The sequence below is a fragment of the Apium graveolens genome, chromosome 3 (assembly GCF_009905375.1).
Source record: "Apium graveolens cultivar Ventura chromosome 3, ASM990537v1, whole genome shotgun sequence".
Taxonomy (NCBI): Eukaryota; Viridiplantae; Streptophyta; class Magnoliopsida; order Apiales; family Apiaceae; genus Apium; species Apium graveolens.
Genome location: NC_133649.1, coordinates 110,022,565 through 110,042,315, shown reverse-complemented (window position 1 = coordinate 110,042,315; position 19,751 = coordinate 110,022,565). Strand labels below are relative to the sequence as shown.

The window sequence follows — 19,751 nt, the reverse complement described above, 5'->3', positions numbered from 1 at the left end:
TTCTCTAATTTCCGAAAAATGGTTTTCTACTACGATTTTGACAATAATAAGGTAATTATAGATGGTGTGGCTTACGACGGGCCCGAAGGAGAAGAAGACATGGAAATAGCTCTCCGCCGTATTCAAATGGCGCTTGAGCGCAAGAAAAAAAAATGAAGCTAAAGCGAAGGCGGAAAAGTCGAAGAAAAAGAAAGACGACGATAAGGGTGATAAAGGCGGTTCTTCCAACACCGTTAAAGTTTGATTATTCTCGTCGACATAAAATGTTATTATGTATTTGTTTTAAAAAAAATATTTGAATGAACTCCATTTATATTTGAATGAAATAAATTATTTAATGTTTTATTTTTCTTGTACTTGTCCAGTTTATTTTATCAATTTTAAATTTTAATAAACAAATATAATACTAAAATTTGAAAATGTGAAAAACTAAAAAAATGAAAATTTATCGAATTTTCGTTATCTATAAAAAATATAAAATAACTTAGCCCCTAAAATGTTAAACATTTCTTGGTAAGAAACTATATATAAATACCGTATTTTATTTAAGAAATAATTTTTCTTAATTATTATAATCATTATATTTTAACATCCATATAGTTGGATCGTCAAAATTTGTATTTTACAACTTACACGTCAAGAAATATCATTTGACATAACTATTATGCAAAATTTTCACAAAACTATGTAAAATAGTTGCATATTATAATTAAGTTACTCTTATAAACATTTATATTTTCAAAATAACATTTAACATATTAAATGAAATATAATAAGTCTAGAAATTATTTTTTATAAATTATTTTTGATTAATTTTCTAATTTTAAAGAAAATAAAAAAAATAAATATCCCAACCGCAATGTTTCATTGCGGTGGACACTTTCCCCCGCAATGAAACATTGCTGGGGTACGTTGTAAAGTTTTTTTTAAACTACAAATATTTACAGTTGTTGGCTTGGGGGTTTGTACGGTGCCGCAATGTTTCATTGCGGCCATCGCAATGAAACATTGCGGCCGTGCATTTAATGCACACACCTACCTTAAAATGTCTGTATTTTTGAAACATTGCTATTTTTACTGCTTCTTAACATTCTGCTCAAATTTATTCTTCTGAAAAAAAAAGGTTAGTATTCAATATCCATGGCTTCTTATTTATTTGATTATTCAAGTTCATCTAGTGATCATAACGATTTTAATTATGTTACCCCCCACACAAAAAAGAGGGTTTATCGTAAAATCTTTAATGATGATGAAGTAATAGATGTTGATAGTATTGAAGATAAAGTTAATGATCCGGGGAAGCGAAAAACGCATAGTGATGATGATGTTGGTTTCGGTTGGAAGAATCACGATGTTCACGGTGATTTCGATGATAGTAATGATTCTTTTAATGGCGATGATGATGATAAAATTAATGATAAAAATTTTATTGGAAATATGAATGATGTAGTTCCTTGTGTTGGTATGATGTTTGATTCGTGGGATGAAGCGGAAAGTTTTTATCGAGGTTATGGTCGAAGTATAGGGTTCGAGATAATTATTCGAATTAGTCATAAGCATTCAAGAAATGGTGGTATATCGTCACGTTTATATATATGTCGAAAGGGTGGAAGATTGGGCCCAAAACCCTTGGAAGTTGAAGATAGGGATAAAGGGAAACAACCTCGAGATGTTATTCCTCGAACTTGTTGTCGTGCTCGTATATGTGTTGCTCACAAAGTAAGCTCAAACAAATGGGAAGTAACCAAGGTCAACCTAGAGCACAATCATGCTATGGTTACATCGGATAAGGTAAATTTCATGCAAAGATCACGCAACATAGATCCGTTTACCCGATCTTTGATTGAGTTATTCAACAAATCGGGTATCGAGACCCCGAAAGTGATGAATTTACTTAGTGAGACATGTGGTGGTATTGAAAAAATTGGTTTTTCCACTCAAGACGTACGAAATGTAATACGTGACATTCGAAGATGGGTTTTTGATTCCGGTGATGCGGAGTGTGGATTGGTTTTGTTACGAGACTTGCAAAAACAAAGTGATGGAAATTTTTTCTACCGAGTGGATGTGGATGAGGAGAATCGGGTTAGGGGTTTGGTGTGGGTTGATCCTCGTTCGCTTAACGCGTACAAGAATTTTGGAGATGTGGTGACTTTCGACTCGACATATCGGACTAATAGGTATGACATGCCTTTTATTCCAATTACGGGAGTGAATCACCACTACCAAAATATTTTGTTTGGATTTGCACTTATAAGGGACGAGAAATAGACTACTTATAGATGGGTTTTGAAGACTTGGTTGGAAGTGGTCGATAACAAGCCACCTATTACCATTATTACGGATCAAGACATCGCTTTAAGTAATACCATTTCCGAGGTTATGCCTAACACCAACCATACATATTGTACGTGGCATATTAGTAGAAAGTTTCCCGAGAAACTATCTACTTTGTATACTCAATACTCGGAGTTCAAGAAGGATTTTAATGCATGTATCTACAAGTCATTGTCACCAACGGAATTTGAAGGTAGGTGGGAGGACTTGAAAGAGAAATATGATCTTGAAAATCACAATTGGCTAAATGATATGTATGCAATTAGACGGCAATGGGTTTTTGCTTTCACGAAACAACATTTTGCCGCCGGTATGACTACCACCTCAAGGAGCGAGTCTATGAATTCTTTTTTTGATGAGTATGTGAAAGCATCGACCGGTTTGAAAGAATTCATTGACAATTCACAAAAAGCTTTGGACTCACAATATTTACGGGAGGTTCAAACCGATTTTGACACCGAGTACAAGGAAAAGAGACTATTCTCTAACTCGTCAATGGAGATAAATGCCTCCAAGATATACACAAAAGAGAGGTTTAAGCGATTTCAAAAAGAGCTTCAAAAAAGTCAATCTTTTGTTATGAAAAGCATGAAAGGTTGTGGAGATTATCTTTTAAAGATGTATTTGGTAGAAAAGTCCACCTTGCCGGAGATTAATAGAAGGAATTTTTTCTTGAAGATTTCCATCGACGGGGGTTATTCTTGTACATGTAAAAAATTTGAACATTCCGGGATGATTTGTAGACACATGATCCGTTACCTTAACAAGAAACAAAAGACGATGATACCGCCAGATCATGTAATAATGAGGTGGACAATAAACAGAAACAAAGTTGCGGGACCTCTACCGTGTACCCCTCGGATGCTTGGTAATGTTGTAGAATCTCAAATGGCAAGATATAGTGGATTGTGTAAAGCTTTCCAAGGTTTGTCCGTTGTTGGTAGTTGCTCTGTTCCGCGGTACAATTACTTGATGAGCGTGATCAAGAGAGAAAAGGAGTATATGATTAAGTCTTTTTCGGGAGAAGAGAGAGAGAAAAAAATAAATGAGGACTATGAAAGTGATGATGAAGAAGATGATCCGTTATTAGATCCCCCAAGGTCACAAACAAAAGGACGTTCAAAAGCGGGTAGATTCAAAAGTGGTATCGAGACGTCAAGTTCAAATAAACAATTTCGAAAGTGCAGTTTTTGTGGGGCGAGGGAAGAAGGCCATGATAGAAGAAATTGTCCCTCGAGATTATTAGGAAAAAAAGGAAAAAAATTATTGTAATTTCTTATCATGTACTTTGAAATATTAATAAATTTTAATTAAATATTTTCAATGTTGTTAATGTTAGTACTTGTTGCCATTATTAATAATCCCAAAAAAATAAGTGACTCCAAAATAAAATTTGAAAAAAAGTTATTTTTGAGGATTTTTTTTTTTCAAAATTAGGCAGAAAGTTTTCTGTAAAATAGAAAAAGTATTATATAAAAAATAAATCATTTGCAAGTGCAATGACCAATCTACAAAATTATGTAAAACCCAGATTACCCCCGCAATGAAACATTGCGGCATCCGCAATGAAATATTGCGGGCTTAAACTGGGCTTTGCCGAATTTTGCAGATTGGTCACTGCACTTGCAAATGATTTATTTTTTATATAATACTTTTCTGTTTTACAGAAAACTTTCTGCCCAATTTTGGAAAAAAAAATCTTCAAAAATAACTTTTTTTTCAAAAAATTTTTTGGAGTCACTTCTTTTTTTGGGATTATTAATAATGGCAACAAGTACTAACATTAACAATATTGAAAATATTTAATTAAAATTCATTAATATTTCAAAGTACATAATAACAAATTCGGCATGACCTCTTTATTTTTAAGTTAAACTTTACCTGTAAAATAAAAAAATCGGCATGACCTATTTATTTTTAAGTCAACCAAAAACCTGTAAAATTTCAAATCAAACCAAACTAAACTTAAAAATGAATGGCCTTGACATGCCAACTATAAACAAACCAAACCAAACTAAACTTAAAAATGAATGGCCTTGACATGCCAACTATAAACAAACCAAACCAAACCAAACTAAACTTAAAAAAAATGGCCTTGATATGCCAACTACAAACAAATCAACTAAAATAAATACATCTAACCAACCAAAATAAATACAATTAATCTAAATAAAATACAACCGAGCAAAATATGTACAACTAACTAAAGTAACTACAAGTCACTAATCAAATAACAAACTAGTGTCCCGCCTCTCTTTGTCGAATGCCCCACTCAGAAATGTGTCTAACAACCCCTTTTGATAACTCGTGCGGCATCTGATAGCGAAAAGTCTGTACATCAACTTTAGGGTTCCACACAGCTGATGGCAAAGAGATCCCGTTGAGCATAGCGTCCATGTACTTGGATACATATACACCACAATCATTGCCACCATCTTGCTTGGGTCGAGCATCAAGACCATGAACCCGGGTATATTTCAATGGAAATCGAGATGGATGCAAATAATTGAGCATATGTGGGATCAACTTTTCCTGCAAATAACGGGAAATGAACCTAACAAGTCATTATTTCATTATTAATCTATTTAAAACTACTGGTAGGGAATTAAAGAATGATATTTCACGGGAAATGAACCTAACAAGTCATTATTTAATTATTAATCTATTTAAAACTACTGGTAGGGAATTAAAAAATGATATTTCACGGGAAATGAACCTAACAAGTCATTATTTCATTATTAATCTATTTAAAACTACTGGTAGGGAATTAAAGAATGATATAGTTACCATAATGTAATACAGGAAGGGGTGAGCGATGTTCCCTGTTGTGTCTTTGTCGCCCCTAAGAGGATCAATGTTTAGCACTCTTATTTTGTTGAGATTAACACCAAACAAGAACCAATGAGAGCTATGGTTAAAATGGGAAATCTTAGCCCACTCACTGGATTGGACGGGCTATCAAGATTAATAGGTTTTGATATGGACAATTTAAACCAATTTTAAAGAAGATACATGCAATGCAAATATAGTGTGGGCTATTGGCTCTATACATGACATTGGATTGGTTAATTCTGCAACTTCATAAAACTTTGTGGTTCATTGATGAAGACGTATATGAAAGTGGAGTAAAGTATAGTGGATAACAATATATATCAACATAAAAGGGCCACTTTTTGTTGTTATCTTCAACTTGCTACTACAAACTACAAAGTGATGGCCACAAGTATTGTTTATGAACTCTGCTTTCTTATGTTTACTTTTTAGATAATAATGGGACAGTTTCAACTTGCTACCAAAACATAATGTTTAGACTAAATTATATACTTAAAAGATAGTAAATTTTATATGTAGCTTTTATACTTCAACATCAAGTGACAACGAAGCATCAGAAACAGAAGATTACACAAGTGAACAGAAAGTTACTGCATTGCAAGCGCAGAACTAATTATCAAGGAGATAGGATTGAAACTAATAATTAGAAATTAATAGCATCACAAATATCTTTAGCAAGCAAAGGATAACTACTAGTATGATAAATTAAAACAATGTTGGGGTTCAAATGAGGTAAGAGACCAGTTGAGTTCTCTAAGACAATTTGTCGAACATCTGATAGGTGTCGAACAAAATCGCACAAAATCCAGTGCGTTCAAAATAAAAGCAGATGAAGTGTTGGTGTAATCGTGTGTATAATCGCACTCAAACTCAAACTCATTGTATAATCGTGTGTGTGTTGGTGTAATCGTGTGTATAAGTGTGTGTATAGCTATAAATCGTTTATATACCGATGGACAAGAAGATCAATGGAGTGATTGTGATTGAAATCGTCTCAAACCACCTCAATGTCGCTGATTGAAATCGTCTCAATCGTTTAAAATCGCCTCAAATCGTTTGTATATGTGTGTTTTTGAGTTTTAGGTTCTTTCTGGGAAAAGGAAAACGACTACCGCAATGAATCATTGCGGATGCCGCAATGTAACATTGCGGTGGTATATTCATTTTTATTAATATTTAATATTATTAATATTTTCAAATATTCAAATATTTTAATTTATTACTAAAAATATTGAATAATTAAAATATATAAATTTCAAAATATTTTCTTTTATTATTTTAATATATATTATTAAATATTTAAATATATTAATTTAATTTTAATGTTTTAATACTTTTAAAATATTGAATATTAAATATTAAATATTAAATATAATATTTAATATTATTATAAAATATTTTATAATATTTTTTAAATATACAATTTTTAATCAAAAATATTAAGAATAATATCTTATTAAATTAATATTTATGAAGTTAAAAAAACATTGATAAATGAATTAACATAGAAAAAGGGTAAAATAGGGAATAGAGTATGTGGGCCACTCCCGCAATGTTTCATTGCGGCCTCGCAATGAAACATTGCGGTAATAGCGGATCCTAGCCATTCGTTTTTTACTTCAATCCTGATTTGTTGGTTGTAGGTGGTCCCTATCCAACTATGGTTGTGGATAGGGACCCATATATATATATAAATATATATATATATATATATATCTGTGGTGAGTACGTTCATTCTACCAGAAAGTTTTTAATCCTTGTGTTTAATTACTTTGTGATTGAATACATCTATATTTTCATTCTGTAATTTTGCTTATTCAAACACTGTAATATTCGAGACATAGCGTGTAATTATTTTTATTAATAAATGATTATTGTGTGATTATTATGTGAATTTTTGGTGAATTATCAGATGATTGATAATAATATTTAGATATGTATATGTGATAGGATATGAGTATGTTAATTTTATTATGTCCAGAATAAAATGTAGATAATTGTGATATTTTTCTGGTAATTTTTGGATTGTTATACGATTTTAAAATGATTTATGTATTTATTAATTATTTTCTGAATAATTACAAAACTATTTTATAAAGCCGGGAATCGTCCAACTTCAACTGTTTTTACATTTTTACAACCCCAAAACTCTTCCGAAAACTTCTTCCTAACCTAATCTGGTAATTCCGGACATTTTCTGTTTTTTGACTTTTTTAATCCGAATTAGGGTTTTACCCGTGCGCGGCCCGACGCAAAATTTTCGATAGGATAATCGTTCTGAAAAATGAACAAAACCCGTATTCTCAAAAGACGGGTTATTATTACATTATTATCATATAAAGTGTTTTATAAGAAGCCCGATTTGAATAATTATCCACTACGGGTATCAAATCGGATCGTTTTTGCAGTTAATTAGCGGCTAAACAACTAATTTATCGATCCAAAATGATCCAACACGTACCAATATTCCGTAAATATAAATAGCCCTTTTTTTATTTCATTTTATTCGTATAATCATAATCAGAGAGTAAAAATAGTAAAATACAGAGAAAACCCTAGTTAAACGTTGCGTTCTTCATAATCAAACGAAAAAATGAAGGCTTTATCGAACTCCGATTCAAGCATGCAATATATCAAATCGAAGCTCTTGAAAAACCTTTCTGAATTAATCAACTATTTTGGTGCAGAAATCGAGGTAATTTTATTATTTAATTATTTTATTTTGAATTAATTAAAGATTAAATTTGGAATTTTTGTTCGTGATGTTGTTGAGATTTGATGCTAGAATCACGTAGATAATTTTACCCTGGTCATTTTGGTATATTATATGAGTAATTTGGAGTTCAATAACATGTAGTAAATGATGTTTGATATTGGAAAATTAAAATTAGGGTTTATGTTCTTGAATAATTTCAATCGAAATTTGGGACTTTTAAATTCGTTGATTCTGGGCTTGATTGAGTGATACCAGTTGATAGATCATATCCTGACGGTTGATCATATCCTGATTGTTAGACAGGTCCTGATTCCCGACTTAAGCAATTCTCAATAAAAGAAACAAATTTTGGGAATTGGTTCTTGTACCAAGAAACAAAAACATCATTAGAACTAAGTGGGTGTACAAGAACAAAATGGATGAAATGGTGTTGTTACCAGAAATAAAGCAAGACTTGATGCTAAAGGCTACTCACATGAAGAAGGAATTGAATGAAACTTTTGCTCCAGTTGCTAGACTTGAAGAAATAAGAAGTATTCATTCAATTCCTTCTTCTTATGAGTAGCCTTTAGCAACAAGTCTTACTTTGTTTCTGGTAACAACACCATTTCATCCATTTTATCCCTGTACACCCACTTAATTCTAATAATGTTTTTGTTTCTTGGTACAAGAACCAATACCCAAAATTTGTTTCTTTTATTGAGAATTGGCTAAGTCGGGAATCAAGACATGTCTAACAATCAGGATATGATCAACCATTAGGATATGATTATCCGTTGGAATCTTTATTATCATCCATTGATAATATATTCAGTCATCCGTTGATACTTACAAATGAATATCCGTCAAAGCTACAACATATATCAGTTAATCAGCTTATCCGTTGAGAATGACTTGAATGACAAGTTAAGGATGCGAGATAAATCAGAAAATGCTTATTCATAGGACCGTAGTTGATTAAGATATGTATAGAAAGTAGAAGAGTTATACTATAACATATATTGTAATTGATTGATATTGATTGTTGCTGTATAATATATAAACACGGAATAGGCTAACACTTTAGGTGTGCAGCGTGGAACTCGAGTATTCGCATAACCTAGCAGCTCTTAAGAATATTGTTCTTAAGAGAGTTGTGTAATAGTTCATAAAAGATCAATATAAACTGTTATTAGATTCATCTTTTCTTACTTTACTTCCGTAATACATCATTTTGTTTAGTAATTTTATTCAACCCCCTTACAATTACTCTAATGGGTAACATCTTTCAAATTGATTTAGCTCTTCTTGCATAGTAGTTATCCAGTCAGGATCAACTAGAGTTTCTTCAATTTTCTTAGACTCAATTTGAGACAGAAAACATGCATGTAGGTATTCATTTGCAGTGGCACTTCTAGTCGTCACACCAGCATTAGGGTCACCAATGATAGTGTCTCTTATATGACTCCTATCCCATTTTATGGTATGATGATTTTGATGACTAGAGGTGTCCTCACTTTCTTCATTGTTTACATGACTTACAGAATCATCATCCCTTTTTCCCCTTGAGTTTGTGCTATCAAATTCAGGTGAGCTTCTATCTTGAGATAAATTCTCATTTGTAGAATTCACTGGTTCACTAATTTCCTTTTCTTCTCTATTATCTGCTTTATTTTCAATTTGATCTTGAAAATCACTGTCAAGGTTGAGATTATTAGACTTCAAAGCTTCAGCTTCATTGTCATCAAGGCATTCCGATCCAAGATACTTGTCATCATCGAATGTCACATATGTGCTCTCCATTATCTTCTTTTGCTCTAACACACAGACTATGTAAGTAGTCCTTTCCAATGAATATCCAAGAAAAATAGCTTCAAATACATTGGATTCAAATTTGCCAACATACCAGAGTTGTCTTTTAACATAAAGTACTCGGTTCCAAACACATGAAGATGCTTAACTGTAGGCTTCCTCTTAGAAATGATTGAGTAGGGTGACTTGCCAATGTTTTTGTTTACCAAATATCAATTCTGAGTATAACATGCTATGTTAATAGCTTCCTCCCAAAAACTGGTTGGCAACTTGACATCCTAAAACATTGTCCTTGTAGTTTTAACTAAAGTTTTGTTCGTTCTTTCAACCACACCATATTGTTGAGGTGTTCATGGGGCAGAGAACTCTTCAGTGATGCCTTTATCTTTACAGAATTCATTTAGTATGGAATTTCTGAATTCATTTATGATAATAATGTAATAATATCCCGTCTTTTGAGAATACGGGTTTTGTTGATTTATCAAAACGATTATCATATCAAAAAAAATTCCAGGCCGCGCACGGGTCAAACAGTAATCCGGATTAAAAAAGTCAAAAGACGGAAAATGTGCGGAATTACCAGAATAGGTTAGAAAGGAGTTTTCGGAAGAGTTTTGGATTGTAAAAATGTAAAAACGGTTGAAGTTGGACGATTTTCGGCTTTATAAAATAGTTTTATAATTATTCAGAAAATAATTAATAAATTCATAAATTCATAAATCATTTTAAAATCATATTACAATCCAAAAATTACCAGAAAAATATCATAATTATCTACATTTTATTCTGGACATAATAAAATTAACATACTCATATCCTATCACATATAAATATCTAAATATTATTATCAATCATTAAATAATTCACCAAAAATTCACATAAAAATCATACAATAATCATTGATTGATAATAATAATTACACGCTATGTCCCAAATATTACAGTGTTTGAATCTGCAAAAGTACAGAATGAAAATATAGATGTATTCAAACATAAAGTAGTTAAACACAAGGATTAAAAACTTTCTGTTGGATTGAACGTACCCACCACAAATATATATATATATATATAAATTGATTAGAACTCTGTGTTGCAAAAATGCACACAGCTGCTTACAAGTATGATACACTTAGAAAAGATAAACTCTTAACAGATATAGATTTTTCTATTTCTCAGCTCTTGCTTTTTTTAAATCATTTTCAACTTGCAACTCTTGGTTTTTATATATCACCAAGTTACATGATAAAAATACAAACTAATAAGACAATAGTGTCTTAGTTAATATATGCTGCTCCATTTCTCCATCCAGCATCTTTATATTTCTTCAAGTTAGCATGAAAGTGTTAATGCTTCTTTGTTCTCTAAAACCTGTTAATAGGCTGCCACATTCCATTTGCATACAAACAACCCATGTGACTATCAAGTTACGATCGACTTCTTTTTAAATTTGATCATCCGTTGAAACTCTGTTGGATCATTCGTTGAGACTTTGTTGGATCATCTGTTGGGAGTTGGGTTAATCATCCGTTGAAACTCTAGTTGATCATTCGTTGAAACCTTGTGGGACATCCGTTGAGAGTATCTTCATAGCAGTTAACTCTATTTCACTTATGCAAGATTAAAAGGCATCTAATATATACAATTTTCCAACCTATTTTGCATATCAATCTAGTAGTCAACATGACTTAGAATATCCTACAACTTGTAATTCTCTAAGGCATTACAATATACATGAATGTGCTACCAAAACTTATCCGTTGAAAGCTACAATTACACTTAATCAAATCTACTAATGTGTTTTTATAGCATATCATCAAGTCTACAACATATTCCTAACAGTAATAAATCTTCATAAGCGATTCGCGGGGTAAATCCTTTTCTTATAAGTCTTTTATGCTTTGAAACCTTGTGCTTGGGTTTTAATTTATAGAATTCCGGATTTGTGATTGTAATGCGATTCTCGTATTCTTTGATGGTTCGTAAGATAAGGTCGTTTTACAAAGTTTCTTTCTTCGAAAACTAAGGGCTTTTACGTACACTTATTTGGTACGTATAATCTCAATATCTATTCGGAAACTAAATCTTCTATGCATAACATAGTGTCGGCTAAAAAGTTTTCCCCGATCGGTAGGATTATTATTAATTCATCATTTTGAAGAATTCCTAAAAATTTGGGTTATTACAGTGATCTTTGGAGACAACAACAAAGGATGCATAATGAGATATGGCAGTTTAATTCGTGGGAATATTGTCATTCAAGATGTAGCAATGGTTGCAGGTCTTGAAGTAAATCTTCTAAGGAACAGTTAATTTACGGATGCATTCCGATCCAAGATACTTGTCATCATCGAATGTCATATATGTGCTCTCCATTATCTTCTTTTGCTCTAGCACACAGACTATGTCAGTAGTCCTTTCCAATGAATATCCAATAAAAACAGCTTCAAATACATTGGATTCAAATTTGCCAACATACCAGAGTTGTATTTTAACGTAAAGTACTCGCTTCCAAACACATGAAGATGCTTAACTATAAGCTTCCTCTTAGAAATGATAGAGTAGGGTGACTTGCCAATGTTTTTGTTTACCAAATATCAATTCTATGTATAGCATGCTATGTTAATAGCTTCCTCCCAAAAACTGGTTGGCAACTTGACATCCTACAACATTGTCCCTGTAGCTTCCACTAAAGTTTTGTTCTTTCTTTCAACCACACCATTTTGTTGAGGTGTTCATGGGGCAGAGGACTCTTCAGTGATGCCTTTATCTTTACATAATTCATTTAGTTTGGAGTTTGCTTTATTCATTGGATGCTTTGGTGGAGAAGCAAAATATATTGGCCTTATGTGCTGAATTCATGTCTGCAACAAACAGGCTTCCTTTTCTTAATCCTTTTAAAACAACATCAACATTCTTCTTGCTTGTAATTGAGAAATCTTCTTTGTCAAAAATAACCTTGAAACCCTTATCCGTAAATTAACTGATCCTTAGAAGATTTACTTCAAGACCTGCACCCATTGCTAAATCTTGAATGATAATATTCCCATAAATTAAACTGTCATATCTCATTGTGCATCCTTTGTTGTTGTCTCCAAAGATCACTGTAATAACCCAAATTTTTAGGACTTCTTAAAAATGATGAATTAATAGTAATCCTGACGATCGGGGAAAACTTTTTAGCCGACACTATGTTATGCATGGAAGATTTATATTCCGAATAGATATTGTGATTATACGTACCAAATAAGTGTACGTAAAAGCCATTAGTTTTTGAAGAAAATGAACTTTGTAAAAATGACTTTATCTTACAAACCATTAAGGAATACAAGAATCGTATTACAATCACGAATCTAGAATTCTACAAATTAAAACCCAAGAACAAGGTTTCAAAGCATAAGGACTTATAAGAAAAGGATTTACCCCGCGAATCGCTTACGAAGATTTATTACTGTTAGGAATATGTTGTAGACTTAATGATATGCTACAAAAACACCTTAGTCAATTTGATTAAGTGTAATTTTAGGTTTCAACGGATAATGTATTCTACCATCCATTGAAAGAGTAGCTTATGTTTAAATAAGTTTTGGTAGCACAATCCTGTATACTGTAATGCCTTAGAGAACTAGAAGTTGTAGGATATTCTAAGTCATGTTGACTACTAGATTGATATGTAAAATAGCTTTGGATAATTGTATATATTAGATGCCTTGTAATTTTGCATAAGTGAAATAGAGTTAACTGCTATGAAGATACTCTCAACGGATGTTCTACAAGGTTTCAACGTATGATCAACTAGAGTTACAACGAATGATCAACCAAACTCTCAACGGATGATCCAACAAAGTCTCAACGAATGATCCAACAGAGTTTCAATGGATGATCAAAGTCAAAAAGTAGTTGATCGTAACTTGACAGTCACATGGTTTGATTGTATGCAAATGGAATGTGGCAGCCTATTAACATGTTTTAGAGAACAGAGAAGCACTAACACTTCCATGCCAACTTGAAGAAATATAAAGATGCTGGATGGCGAAATGGAGCAACATGTAATTAGACTAAGACACTTTTGTCTTATTAGTTTGTCTTTTTATCATGTAACTTGGTGATATATAAAACAAGAGTAGCAAGTTGAAAATGATTTGAAAAAAGCAAGAGCTGAGAAATAGAAAAATTTTTATCCATTAAGAATTTATCTGTTCTAAGTGTACTGTACTTGTAAGCAGCTGTGTGCATTTTTACATCACAGAGTTCTCATCAATTTATATATATATATATATATATATATATATATATATGTATATATATATCTGTGGTGGGTACGTTCAATTCACCAGAAAGTTTTTAATCCCTGTGTTAATTACTTTGTGTTTGAATACATCTATATTTTCATTTTGCGCTTTTGATATTCAAACACTATAATATTCTGGGACATAGTGTGTAATTATTTTTATCAATAAATGATTATTGTGTGATTATTATGTGAATTTTCTGTTTTTTGACTTTTATAATCCGAATTATGGTTTGACCTGTGCGCGGCCCGACGCAAAATTTTCGATACGATAATCGTTTTGATAAATCAACAAAACCTGTATTCTCAAAAGATGGGATATTATTACATTATTATCGTATAATATATTTTATAAGAAGCCCAGTTTGGATAATTATCCACTACCGGTATCAAATTGGATCATTTTTGCAGTTACTTAGCAGCTAAGCAACTAATTTATCGATCCAAAATGATCCAACACGTACCAATATTCCATGAATATAAATAACCCTTTTCTTATTTCATTTTATTCGTATAATCATAATCAGAGAGTAAAAAACTGTAAAATACAGAGAAAACCCTAATTAAACGTCGCGTTCTTCATAATCAAACGAACAAACGAAGTCGTTATCGAACTCCAATTTCAAGCATGCAATATATCAAATCGAAACTCTCGAAAAGACCTTTCTGAATTAATCAACTATTTTGGTGTAGAAATTGAGGTAATTTTCTTATTTAATTATTTTATTTTGAATTAATTAAAGATTAAATTAGGAATTTTTGTTCGTGATGTTGTTGATATGATATGATGCTAGAATCACGTAGATAATTTTACCCTGGTCATTTTGGTATATTATATGAGTAATTTAGAGTTCAATAACATGTAGAAAATGATGTTTGATTCTGGAAAATTGAAATTAGGATTTATTTTCTTGAATTATTTTAAATCAAAATTTGGGACTTTTAAATCTGTTGAATCTGTGCTTGATTGAGTGATACCAGTTGATAGATCGTTTAAAAACTAGCCAATTCATGTAAGTAACATCTCTGTTGGAAGCCTGGGACAGGTTGGCCGGAAAACCTTCGAACTCGCCGGTGTTTATGGCGAGTTCGTCGGGAAATTTGTCCAGGGGTTATAAACCATAAAGAAGATCATCCCTGAGTTGCTGTTGTGTATTTAATTATTTTAATCCCAGAAAATTATTTTAATTATTTATTTTTTCAAAAATAAATCTTTTTTATTTTATTAATTAATTTTAATTAGTTTTTTATTATTTTAATTAATTGATTGATTAATTAATTTAATTAATTATTAATTAATTTTAATTGATATTATAATTGGATTTAAATATTTATTTTGATTTAGGAAAGTCCGAAAAATAGTTTTGAGCTTTAAAATATTATTTTAAATTATTTTCAAGGCTTGATAATTATTCTAATATTATTTTAAAAGTCAGATTCGGGTGTTCGAACCCTATTTTTAATTATAAAATGATTCGGAGACCCGTTTTAATTCCGAAAAATGTTCAAAAATTCGTAATAAATACCTGAAAAATCATTTTGATCCCGAGTCTTCTTTGAAAAATTATTTTGATCAAAAATCTTGCATGCTATGTGCTACGGGCTATCTGATTGATGTGTTATACGCCTATGTGGTTATTGTTTGACGGTTTTTACTCTAACTTTTGATCCGTAAATCAGATTTGGGTAAAACGAAGGGTAGATAAAAACTTATGACGTCTATATGACGACTAGAATGATATGAGATTGAGTATTGATAGATATTTGTGATTCCTAAAAGAGTAAGTGAGGCATAGAAAAAGAAAGTCAGGGATCCATAAATAAAACTGAAGCATAGAAAGAAAAGGCAAGTGATTGATGAATAGAAGCAAGGCATAGAAGGAGAAGAAAAATGATTGATGAGTAAAACTGTTACATAAGTACAAGTAAAGTTGGAAATCATCTATGATAAGGCAAGTACTTCTGAACCTTCTCCAAGATATATTCCAAATATTTTTGAACTTTCTCACAACATGTTACTAGTATTCAAAATAAATCATCTTTTAGATTGCAAGCGCTTTAAAATATTCAACCTTGAATCCTGATCATATCATTGAACTTGAGCTGTAAGCCTTATTTCTTGTAAACGACCAACGGTTGATTTCTTAGATATTAAACCATACGAATACGATTCTACTCCACAAATATATACCCACCATAAACAAAATACTGAAACAAAATTACTTGAGAATATAGAAACTGATCTACCCAATACTACCCTATATCATCAAAAATGTATACTCTGCTTTATCATTAAATTATTGTTCATCAGATACTTGATTCTTCATCAGGCTTGAAGTCGTTCTTCATATTTACACCTTGATATACCCTAGTGATACATATGAAATGGTTTATGCTCTGAGATAAATGCTTTATCAGTATTAATTATGATTCTATTTTTATTGAAGTACAATGGTTATCATATTAAATCATTTTAGAATTAGATGGTTTTATAAATGTGGAGCAGATTTGTGGTCAGACCAGATTCATGGTCAGACCAGATTCGTGGTCAAAATAGGCCAATACATGCCTTATATCCAGTATAGAGAGCAGAGCTGTGTGCCTTACTCGGGGTTAGTGCGTGACGGATCAGCAGCCTAACCTTGGTTTTTAAAATGAAAAAATAATATCCAATTTTAATAATTACTTATCCAGAAACTTTATTCTTCAGAATTATTTCAATTGATCATTGTTTAACCTCAGTTATTGCTATTATGACTTTCTGAGCTAGTTAGCTCACTCTTGCAAATCTTTTTATATTTTGAATAGTTGAAAAGGAAGTTTTTGGTAACGAGGATTCCCTATCTAGTGTACAAGCTAGGATTCCAGGTTAAGTTGCATCGAGCTAGTGGGAGCTTTATATTGTAGATGAGTTATGCAAGTTTGTTAGAATGATATCATTATCAGTTGTAAGTTGAACTAGTTGGGATTTGGTACGATGTAATAAAAGTTAAGGTTGTGGCTTGTTTTTATACTTTAACCTGTTGTGATCCGTGGTTGTGTAAAGAAGGGTCAATGCATATAATATTTTATATTTAGGTTTATATATTGGGTGTGTGTTGTGAACCCAAAACTTCTAACCCGGGTTTGGAGGGTGTCACAGGTTTGGTATCAGAGCTACAGGTTATAAGTCACTGAAACAAGCCTAGATTGTCAGGAATGGATAGAGGGTTAGAATTAGGATTAAGAAATAGAAAGATGGGAAATCAATAGATTGAGTGTGACTGTATAATAAGTTTTGGTATGATTTATGATGAGATTCGAGATTCTTATCTAGCGACACGATTTTCAGATAGCAGCAATGGCAGCTTCTTTTATCCCGGGATCGTCTGATCATTCGGAGCCCTAAGTCGGAGGTTACGACAGTTGCACCTTTTCAAGCTATCGTCCCATCCTCTGATGTGAGACTACATATTCAAGGATCCCTCACATGCTGATTCTGGTTCTATCGGATATTCAGCTGTGAGCGCTTCTTTTCTATCTACCCTACACCTTGTTCAATACTTTTAGTTTAAAACCCGTCTTATGGAGTAATAGAACCTATGAGGATGGATTAGAGAGCTACAACATATGGTGAGTACACGAGGTATTAAGAAAGGTGCGAAGGAACCTAGAGAAAGAATTCAGGTATTCTGAAGGATAGCTGCTACCAGGTTATATGGAGCTACTAAAGAGTATGTCACCCATAATTATCTTGTAGAGTGAGCTAGATGGATTTTAAAGGAGTTTGAGAATATTGGAGATCGAGAGTTGTCTTGGAATTAGATGATGATGATATGACCAAACATGATACGTATAGTAGTAATATGATGTGATATTAATTGACCTTATTTTTTAAAATAGATTTGATGATTACCGGATAGATTTGTTATACCTAGTAAACGCAAGAGATGATGATGGGAGTGTTACCGGTATGGAAGACTAGAAGTAAAATTACGAATAAGATAATATGCAACGGTAACTGGAATTTGTGTCGACCAATGAAAGCAAAATGGAATCAATCAGGGGTAGAGGATATATGAAAATGAATGAGTTTTTATCTGATTGTTTTCTTAAAATTGATACCTTATAGTTGTTGAGAAGGATGACAACCAACTCATATTGTAATGAAGATTAGGTGTATGATTTTCAAAATTTTAAACTAGTTTTCAAAAGAGATTATTTTAACAAAAATTTTCTACAAAGTCCTTTAAACAAAACAAGTTTTAAAAAAAACTTGGTTGTCTAACTACTACTTGAGTTTCTCGATTGTTACAAGATTCAGATTATCTAGAAGAATATGTGTTCTAAAAGTTAGTATGGTTCATTTAGAAGGCCAAGTGGACCCACTATTATGGAGAAAACTTGATTGTTCCTAATAGAAGAGTGCAAATATTGTTTGATAAGTTTAACGACAGAACCAATGTACGGAGAAAGTATTCATCCAATTTCTGAGAAGAATACGTCGATGTACAAGAAGCCGAGTATGATCAAAGAAGATTAAGAAAATTTCCAGACTTTTCTAAAGAAAGAATGTTAATAGCAAAGGAATCGATATGTTGAATGATCAGTAGCGTAAGCAAAATTTGAAGTTATGATTATAAATCTCGTAAACGTGGAAATAGGGTCAAATTATAAACATATTGAACATGGAAGCGCGACGCTAAAAATACAAGACCTAATAAATGGGAATTTATTCTAATGATCGATTTAAGAAGGCATTTCAGAGAAATTTCCAAAGTTAATATATGACTCGGAATGGATACTATTGATCGAACAAGAGCTGAAGCTGTAAATAGATGTAATATGGATAACGACCAATAATATCATTATTTTCTATAATACTATATATTCTTATGAATCTTGAATAAAGTATGAATTTCTTTCATTATCAGCTCTATGAGGGGATAAGGAAATTGTTGTATGTCTTTCAAAATCATTTTTCTCCTCAAGTCTTGTTTTCTGATTGAGACAAGCAGTGTTATGGTGTGACCCTTTGTCGGAATAACGAAGAGTCTGGTGGGACACCGCCTAATCATGTGTTATATGCCATATAGTATGAAAGACTAGCCATCTTGAGTACAAATATGGTTGTCTCACTCATATCTTAATCATTATTCATTCTTTCCTCTTCAATTATGACTTATTGATTTATAGATTCTTCCGATTGTTTCTTTGTACTCTTATTTCTTACAAAAGGTTTCTAATCAGAATCATATACACAAATTCCCTTCTTGTGCAAGGTCTATTCTTTGAATGTTTTAATAAGGAAATGAAATGAACCCGTGTAGCAGATGGAGTTACATGATGAGTATGGATAATTGCAAGCCAATGAATGGCGGGCATATACGTGCAAAGAAGAATCATTATGCCAATAACGTGGTTATCACGACGACATCAAATCGGAAACGGAAATCTATATACATGATACTGTTGTAAAAGACATGCCTGTACTTTAACAAGACTAAGACAATTTTTCAACCCTAAGTAAGTTGTATTGTTATCTAAATTTGTATTTGTACTTGTAACACTTAAAGTCTGTAAAAATACAAAGGAGAAGACTGGAGTCTTTTTCCTGAAACAGTATCAAGCCTAAGGATTCTATCTGGAAGAAGATCAAGAAGATCATGCCTCAGAAAATTTTTGAAGAAGCTTGGAGTTGAATAAATCTATTTGGAGAAAAATACTCTAAGCCAAGATCTCTACAAGTCAGATATTTAATGTTATAGAGAAGTCATTCGAGAAGTCCAGAATGGCTTATCGAGAAGTC

The 19,751-nt window shown here is 32.0% G+C and overlaps 2 protein-coding genes across 2 annotated transcripts; both read left to right on the top strand.

The window, feature by feature from the left end:
• The first annotated feature begins 1,140 nt into the window (after positions 1–1,140).
• LOC141714523 (protein FAR1-RELATED SEQUENCE 5-like) lies at positions 1,141–2,271 on the top strand. The gene has a single exon (XM_074518038.1). The coding sequence runs from the start codon at positions 1,141–1,143 to the stop codon at positions 2,269–2,271; it is 1,131 nt and encodes a 376-aa protein (XP_074374139.1).
• Positions 2,272–2,382: 111 nt separating this feature from the next.
• LOC141714522 (protein FAR1-RELATED SEQUENCE 5-like) lies at positions 2,383–3,986 on the top strand. Its single transcript, XM_074518037.1, has 2 exons — positions 2,383–3,296; positions 3,947–3,986. The coding sequence occupies exons 1-2, from the start codon at positions 2,383–2,385 to the stop codon at positions 3,984–3,986; spliced, it is 954 nt and encodes a 317-aa protein (XP_074374138.1).
• Positions 3,987–19,751: the final 15,765 nt, after the last annotated feature.